Source organism: Electrophorus electricus, chromosome 2 (assembly GCF_041902795.1).
Source record: "Electrophorus electricus isolate QZ-2024a chromosome 2, ASM4190279v1, whole genome shotgun sequence".
NCBI lineage: Eukaryota > Metazoa > Chordata > Actinopteri > Gymnotiformes > Gymnotidae > Electrophorus > Electrophorus electricus.
Genome location: NC_137498.1, coordinates 10,767,425 through 10,776,682, shown reverse-complemented (window position 1 = coordinate 10,776,682; position 9,258 = coordinate 10,767,425). Strand labels below are relative to the sequence as shown.

Here is a 9,258-nt window from a genome sequence, read left to right as displayed (position 1 = left end):
TGGTTTCACATTGTGTACAATTCTGCAGAACCATCTGCTCTACTTTGGTGTTCAACCCTCCTGATCAAGCTTGTCTGTCCAATGCATTGGTGAATTTGTACACCAATAATGTGTACATGTGAACCATACCACAGCTCAGTTAGAATGGTTTCCAGTTTAAGGTCCTAAAGACAAAGAAACAGACAGTGGCATCCAACTGCTGTCAGTGAACTGCACTCTACACACATTCTGCTGTCAAACTGCACCACACACACACGATGTACTTGATGAACAGTAGGTGTAAACAGAAACCACAACTCTTTCCTGCTTTGGCTCTTTATTTCTGAAACAACAATAGACTCTCACAGTGCAAGTGACGCATACAGAAAACGGTTAGCATTTGACTCTAAAATGACTTGCTTAATAACAGAAAAATGTGCTACTATTTAAAGATTAAATATACAAAAATGCTTCGAGATACAGAAAATGCAGAAAAGACAATCTGCTGACAAAAATCCATAATGTAACAATAAAACAAATAGTTTTTGCAAATGTACAGAACAAAAACGGTACTTGCTTGTAGGAGTCACAATTTTAGTTGTAGATTTAGCGGTTAGCCTCCTTTCCCAAGCAGAAGATGAACCCAAAAGGAATAAAACCCACGTACTCTGGTTCTTGGAGTGGCTACACTGTAATGTTATCAGTCTTAGTCCTGCCCCTGTTACTGTTAGTCCTCCACCTACAATTCCTAACTTATGCCAGTCAGAAACCACACCTGAAGTAACTAATTAGCAGTTAATTAGTAAAATACAGCAAATTATACAAAGTCAGCACTGAAACCAAGACAGAAGAACATAACAGTTAATTGGCTAGATACCATACAATAAAAGTCCCTGTGTGTGTGTGTGTGTGTGTGTGTGTGTGTGTGTGTGTTCAGGTTTGTTAATTTAGTTTGATCCTGGCATATTCTGTATTATCTCCATTATCCATTGCTCTGGGTGCTGGTCTGGTGGTGTTAATTTGGGCTACAGTAGAATACATTACATCATCCTGCAGAAAATATCACAATTACAAAATATTAACACACATACAGACTAATGCACACCCTGTTGAGTGGATTAATACAAGTGTTAATATAATAAATGTATTGTATTGCAGAGGTGTTAATGGGTGTTAATTGTAATATACATTTAATCCATAACTGCGCATGTAAATCTAATTCATGGCAGCACGTGTGTAATCTGTTTATACATTCACAAACATTTAAACACTCACCGGCCACTTTTATAAAGACACAGAAATCACCTGCAGTCTGTAATTTAATATGTGCACATATCTTGCAGGTGTGCACCACTGTTTACTGGGTGACCACTGGAGCACTGCTGAATGGATCCTACCTGAATGGTGGACCACTCTAAACAAAGAAGTGTCTCTGCAGTGGTAGTGTCTTTAGAGCATGTATGAGTGTGTAACAAGAAAAGCAGTGTGTCTGAAGTTTATACACAAGCCTGTGGAACTGTACACAGGTATATAACGCAGCTAGAAGATAACTGGATGTAGTGTAAAGGTGATCCTATTAAAGTAGCTGAGCAGAGTAACCATATACATACATCATCTGCCCTTTTTAATACAAATGATAAATGTGTGTTGATCAATTTTTCTTTAGTTAATGAGTGCTTACTGAAGAGAGCTTGAAAACTAGTCTGACCAAAATGAATTTTTCCAGTACACAAAAGATGCCCAGATGACATACTGCTATGGCCAAATAATCCAGTACGTGACCAGGCATGTCTCCATGGTGTACAGCATCTCATCATGCAACGGTGGCCGTAAATCACAAGTGGGTAGAACTTCATACGTTCAAGTGACCCCTTAGTATGGTTTGCGTTTTAGTACACACTGGATATTATGCATCATATTACTACAGGGAACAGTAAACATTATACGGTATATAATGAGTCCAGTACGCAGCATAAGTATGTAGTAAACTATTTTGTATATGGCCCAAATGTTTCTTGCCTCATGTCGGTGTTACATGAAGGGATTGGCTGGCAATTACATTATTTCGATCTTAAAGTTGTAGTCATGTACAGAATGTCAGAACAATCATGCAGAAACAGTCACATTCACTGATCCAAGCTTTGACACTGTAGAACAGATCTGTGCACTGAATCAGAGTTCACTGATATTATAACATGGATGTGTGACACTCACCTGTGTCTGCTGATCTCTCCTCTGTCCTGTTTGTCCCTCTCTGCTCACCGTCTGTTCACGTCTCTGAACTACAAAATTAACTCAGTGTGAGATGGATGTGGATATGTATGTATTTATGTGTGTGTGTGTGTGTGTGTGTGTGTGTATGTGTACCTCTGTATCTCCAGCAGATGACTCCTCCTAATCCCATCAACAGCAGTAAAACCCCCACACCAGCTAATATGACATGACGTGTGTACAGTGGAGAAGTGTGAGCACCTGCATGTGGGAATGTGGGAAGCATTTATATTACATTTAAATGTATTAATTGTCATTTTAATATTATATTGTATGAATGTTTAACAAGCATTCAAAGCATATTCTTATTGCCACACAAGCAAATAGAAAAGAACATGAATGGGTCTGTAATACGTCTCTACAGGCTCAGTTTGAAGTTACAGAGTCAGGCATTATACTTCATTGAGAGTTTACATTAAATGACGCATTAAATAACTTTTATTCTCAGAAACATCACAGATTTAAAGAAACCATTTAACCATTTGGAGACGTCATTGTTGTAGTAGGTTTAGTTGAAGCTGTTGGACTTGATGTGTCAGTGTCCAATGGAGGAGGATTTACAGGTTTATATGGAGCCTCTGCAAGAATAGAAAAGTGTGATCAGTTATAAGTAATGAGGGTTCAGGGCTGTTATGTATTTAACAAGTTTAGATTTTGTACTACAGAACTGATGTATGTACAGTTTGGCCAAGCAGACGTGTTCAGTTCTCTGTGTGTCAGTGGTGGTGATACGTTGGCTACGTCTGAAGCTGCAGGGCTCTGTAGGTGCAGTGTGTCCTTTAGTCATTTTCTGAGAGTGAATGAATTAGGGGCTCCTGGGTCGGGTCTCTCTCTCTCTCTCTCTCTCTCTCTCTCTCGCTCTCGCTCTCTCTCTCTCTCTCTCAGTTCATTTCAGTTCAGTAAGCTTTATTGGCATGACCATATACAACTATAGTATTGCCAAAGCGGTATTACAACATGAACATTACACAACATTACAACCTTTGCAATTATGGAAATTAAGAATTCTGTTATAAAAGAACTTGAAGAGAAACTGTAATTGGTCTGAAATAATAATAATTAGAAGAAGTAAAAGTGAAAAGAAAGGAAAATAAAAAAATAATAAGGATGGAAAATAATAAATACTTAATAATAACAAATAGTTAATAATAATAAATAGTTAATAATGATAAATAGCTAGGTAACTTTTATAAACTGGGTAATATAGTCTCTGTGTGTGTGTGTGTGTGTATGTTTGGGTGGGTTAATCACTGTCCCTCATCTTATGGCAGGCAGATATGTATCACCCAGCTAAAGTGCTGCTTTCCTTCTTTTTGCCCAGTAGGATGGGCAGTTTGTCAGTGTTAGACAGACACTTAAAGTTGGGGTGGACCGTCTCAGATTTTTTTTGCTGACAGAGTCTCTGTTCTCTGGGCAGCCATAACATTTATATCGGCTGGTCTGGACGGCCAGGCTGTGTTCTCTGCTTTGTGCTTGTGTTTGTTTTCCAGTGGGTGATGTAGATTAGTTTGTGAAGTGTAATAATTTGGTTTGGTCTGATTGTTTGTACTTCAGACTGGTCCTGATGTGTTAGTGTTAGTGTGTGTTAATGAACTCAGTGTCAGCACCAGCTGTGAGAGGAGACTCTTCTCTCTGCTCTTTTTTTTCTCTCTCTCTCTCTCTCTCTCTCTCTCTCTCTCACACACACACACACGCATATTTATTACAACTCAAGGAGATGCGTTGACGTTCACCGCCTTGTTGTATTGTGAAAAGGAAGCGCAACGCTATTTTGTTTCATAAAGTCAAACGTTGTTTTTACCCCCATTCTTTGTCTTTTTAAAATTTTCTTTCTATCTCTCCCTCTCTCCGTCCCTCCTTCCTTCTCTCTCTCCATCTCTCGCTCCCTCCCTCCCTCTATCTATATACACTATGTATATATAACAGGATAGCGGACAAGAGTCATTAACTACATGCATGAAATACAAATACAAACAGAAGATGTAACTAGAAACAGACAGAAGTAGAACTGCAGATCCTGCCGCTGGATAGATTTTTTGTTTTATGTAGTACAGTAGTTATTGGTACAGATCAGTCACTATATGCAGTCAACAACATTTCATACATTAAATATACAAGAGGTTGGTTTACCTGTTACTTGGAGTTTGACGTCTATAAGATGATGACTGCTGATGCTACACCTGTACTGTCCCCAGTCCTCTTTAGTCAGACCAGATATGAATAGAGAGAAATTTCCTGGAGCAGTAACCAGCTTAATTCTATCAGTGTAACGGTTTGTCTGGTCAGTTGGGTAGATGAAATTAGATTCTTCTATAAAACTCCATCTGACGGTTTTTGGCTCGGCCAGCAGTTCAGTGCAGTAACAGGGCAGCAGGACAGACCCTCCCACGTATCCACTCAGCACTGTGGGAGGATTCACAACATCCTTACAGACTAGAGAGAGCAGAAACACTGACATGTTACACTACTGTTATGAAGTAACCTGTACAACCAGTGACATTCTTCTGTGAACCATCATATGAAGACAAAACAAATCCATTTGTGAAATGTTTAACATCCTTTTGTTACAGAATTGATGCAAGTTTATGCTCTCTGTCACATGCATTAAAATATAAATGGATTTGAAACATCGTGTAGAGTCAGTGGTTGTAGCCCATCTGGTGTAACACACAGTTAGTGTTAACCATCCTCCAACTCCAGTCATGGTCATTGTCTGACCACTGAACCACTGCTGGCTGGATATCTTTCACTGTCAGAACACTCTCAACCTACCAGTAGCACTGAATCCAGTAACACTGCTGTACCTGAACCACTCATACCAGTACAACACCCACTACCAAGCCTCCAGCACTGTAGTGGGATTGACGTGTGGAGAATGGTTCAGTATCCACATATAATGGGACATCTGTGGTCAGAAACTGACCAGTGATGTCCTGCGTGCAGGGTGACACACAAACTGTGTAAGACACCAGGTGGACACAGTCTGTAATTATACCTACACATTCACTTATTAGAGGTACTGAAAGTGTTCAGTGAGGGCAGGTGAAATGTATGTTAGTTGTGTTTAACTCTTCTAGACTGGTGACAGAGGGTGTCTGGTGACTAATATCTGAGGATAATGTGGTCCACATGTTGGATACATAAATATGTAATGGTGTTTCTCTATTTTTAAATGTCCTGTTTTTGAATTTTAGTAAAATGTGATGTATGTGTGTCTAATAAAGTCTGTGGTGAATGTATTTATATTACATTTATATGTATGTTTGAAAAGCGAAGTTCATGATGGAGATCCACCAGGCGAAATCTACTTAGGAGATTTTAATTTGTCCGTGTTTCTGAATAATATTTTACCTGAAACATAAAGTTTGATGTCTTTGTATTTATTCCCTTTAGTTAGACATCTGTAGTCTCCCTCATCCTCCTCAGTCAGGTGTGATATGAGTAGAGAGAGATTTCCTGGAGAGTGAGCAGTACCCAGCTGAAGTCTGTTTCTGTACTGTTCACTCTCACTGGAGATCTCTGTATAACTGGAGTTTTGGTGTTTCTGCCAGGTGAAACTCTCAGGTCTGGTTTGTGGGTCAGTGCAGGAACAGGGCAGTAGTACTGAGTCTCCTGCATATGCAGTGATGTCTGTGATCTTCTGATGTTCCAGTATACAGCCTGCAGAAACACACCAGTAGAAGACCTTCACTATCAATCCCCTCATGTGCATGTCCCAACATTTGAGTTTCATCTCTTTACTCTTTTCATCTCTTTTCTCTTTAACATGGCTTAACTATCTCAAGAACACAGAGATTTGTGATTGTTCAGAGTAACATTTACTATACAACCATGTACTGACTACTTACTTTACTCTGATTATTATGCTCTAGTCTGAGCACTGAATCCGATATGCATGGGTTATATGTAATTAGATATAACTGCACCACAATGACACATTGTGTTCAAGGTTTGGTTTACAACTGAAAGCAGCCTACTAACCAAATCTTAAATTCTACCTTACATGTTCAGGTAATATACAACACACACACGCACACACACAATTTTATTCTCACCACCTACTTTATTAGAAACAGTAACATCACCCATTGGCACTAGTGTCCACATGTGCCTTTAAAGTGCCTTTTATAGGTGGTCAGAGATGTCGTCTCTAACTGAACTCTTATAGATGTTTTCAGTGTTTCTTATAAAGTAGCTACTGAGTAGATATTTGATGATCTACAGAAGTAGAGAGAAGGTTACACTCACCATCAGCAGCATGGAGCACAAGGAGCAGATAAACACACACCTGCATTCTTACTGAGTTACACACAAAATACACACAGCTACAGCAGGACTGCTGATACACACCATACACACACGCTTCAGAACTACACTCTACTGAATAATATGACAACTACAGTTATAGTGCAGAGGAAGTGCATTCAGATGAAGTTCTGACCAACGTCTATCCCCAACACAGACACACATAAGTAAGAATGACAACATTCTCACTCACATATATAGTGATCCTGTAGGGTTTAATACATTGTCATTTGGTATGTCTTCTTTCTTCTTTATCAGTCAGTAATCTAGCAGATAGTTTCACATCATCAGTGAGAACGTCGACATTGTAACTTGAACGTTTCAGTCCGTTGTCATAGAGACAAAATGTGGTTGCCAGTGGGAGTGACCTAAAATGACCTCCCTCAGTGCTGTTTGGTCAGTTCATTTCTCTATGACATAGTCCAAAGCTTCGAATCAGTACAATAAAGAAGAACCTCAAATGCTTCACAGGACTTCATATGCACATCATTTCCAAAAAGGAAGTAAAAACACATCTGCAGTTAAAAACAAACCTGCATTCCACAACACACTACATACAGCTACAGCAGTAATGCTGCTACACATCTTATACACTCTACAAAACTACAGTGTACTGAACACTGAAAACTGCAGCCCAGACTACAGTCTGTCTAGTGGAACCACCATACAACTATGACCTGGAACTCTACAACTCTCTCAGTAGAACTCCACTGAAATTCTCCACCCACTAATATCCACAGTAGAGGGGAAGTGTGTTCAAGTGCAAAATAAATTATTCCTCCACTTCTTTCTCTCTCACATACAGAAACGCACACACATACAGACTAAATCTAACAGTGAAACAGTGTCTTTCTAGTGTCATAACTTCCTCCTGAGCTTCCCAGTGTTCAGTCCCCATCCTCAGTAAAGTGATCCTGCAGTAAGAAGTAGTGCTACACAGTGATCTCCCTCAGCACTGTTTGGACACATCATTTCACTCCTGCACTTAGTGATCAGAGGACAAAACTGAATGTGTATCTTAGCAAATATTAGACAGATCAGACAGGAAGAGCTCTAGATTACATGCTGATCAAAATAAACATTGATCATTTAATCAGGTAAACATGAGCATTGTCTGATAACATTCATATTATTCATAAAGTACAGGTAGAATGCAGCAGTCTATGATCATGTTGTAGTTTTCATACTATTAAGAAAAAAACTACTTAAGAGAAGCTGTGAAATCCACCCACTGACACAGAACCACTAAAGGAGTCACCAAAGTAAAGACCACTTTGGATGTAGACAGTACAATGTCATCACAACCCAACAGTTATCACAGGAAATAGAAACACTCACCTTTTCTCTGTTACTTTGTTCTTTTTGTTGTTAAAGCTGTCAAAAGCTGTTTAACAACTGTTTGCTAAATGCTGAATATCTGTAAAGTAACTAATTGAGGCTGTAGGCTTGTGTGCACTGCACTGTAGCAACACAAATAAAATAAAATAAAAACTTAAAGACAAAAACCCCAAAAAACAAAAATAGTAATAAAAAATGTATAAATGCTAAATGGTGAATATCTGTAAAGTAACTAATTGAGGCTGTAGGCTAGTGTGCACTGCAGTGTCACAACAACAACAACAACAACAACAAATAAAAACTGTAAAAAGACAACCTCCCCACCCCCCAAAAAAAGTACAAATACAAATAAATAAATGTATAAATATAAGAACTAAAAACAACAATAGAGAGAGTGGGTTTCCTTGCCTAGTACCTCTATGCACATTTTGTGATGGTACTACATTAGTACTGACTGTGGCCTTAGGTGTGGTTTTAAAGATTTTATGCAATGTGAGGAGAAAAACTTCCAGTTTTCTTTATTGAAGGCCTTCTCTGCATAGCAGTTTCTAATATGTGGAGTGAGGTGTAACATATTTGTCACGGTTGGCCGGGCAGCCAGAGGGAGGGACACACCCACTCCTGCTAGGGATCACACTAAACACCTGCCTCATTCCCAGTCTCCTGCCTACTAATCACCTTCACCTGTTCCTTGTTCATTCTCTCTATTTAAACTCACAGGTCAAGAGAGAGTGCAGCACATTAGTGGCCTGTCGGACTGCTCACTCCCAACGTGTACATCGCTACAAGGACTATTGGAACAGAGTAGTGTTTGTCGTTAGTAGCGGTATCGTCACATATTGACAATGGAAAATAAAGAGCACTTTGGCGCAACCTTGCCTCTCGCTCCCTCTGAACTGCCACCGTCACAGTATTAGGTTAAGTAGTCTACCCTGTTAATGGCTGAGTGTCTCCTTTGATGAAACCAGTTTGATCAGAGTGTATCAGTGATGGACTAATATGTTCTAATCTAATGGCTAATGCTTTGCAAATTTTTTTATCCATTGTTTGTTTCCAAGAGATGATATAGTTTTACTTAGAGATGGGGTTTGTACTTAGAGATGTAGATTTAATTAAAAGGACCAAATAAGGACGGACTTTGGTAAAACGTGTTCAGAGTTGTAGACCAGTACCACAGACCAAACATCTTTCACCTCCAAGGCAGCCTGACTGCTGTCCAAGGTGCTGAAACTGTACCCTTCAGCCAGGTTCAGAACCTGTGCTGTACACAGCTGCCCTGTATATGGCTGCCCAGTGAGACCCAGACAGGAGCCCCTGGTGCTTCCTCAGCTGTAGCTGTAGCCACTCACCTTCCCACCTCACCAA

The 9,258-nt window shown here is 39.5% G+C and overlaps 1 protein-coding gene across 1 annotated transcript; it reads right to left on the bottom strand.

The window, feature by feature from the left end:
* Positions 1–306: 306 nt before the first annotated feature.
* On the bottom strand, positions 307–5,962 carry LOC145643434 (polymeric immunoglobulin receptor-like). Its single transcript, XM_081694683.1, has 6 exons — positions 5,602–5,962; positions 4,381–4,683; positions 2,730–2,828; positions 2,347–2,451; positions 2,194–2,261; positions 307–1,029 (listed from the first exon to the last, which is right to left on the bottom strand). The coding sequence occupies exons 1-6, from the start codon at positions 5,960–5,962 to the stop codon at positions 922–924; spliced, it is 1,044 nt and encodes a 347-aa protein (XP_081550809.1). The 3' UTR covers positions 307–921.
* Between the last annotated feature and the right edge of the window lie 3,296 nt (positions 5,963–9,258).

Coding starts and splice junctions, on each gene's coding strand:
- LOC145643434 (XM_081694683.1), bottom strand. CDS start 5,962: ATGCACATGAGGGGATTGATAGTGAAGGTCTTCTACTGGTGTGTTTCT. Junction 2,262..2,346: donor CATCTGCTGGAGATACAGAG/GTACACATACAC, acceptor TTAATTTTGTAG/TTCAGAGACGTGAACAGACG. Junction 1,030..2,193: donor GGAGAGATCAGCAGACACAG/GTGAGTGTCACA, acceptor TATTTTCTGCAG/GATGATGTAATGTATTCTAC.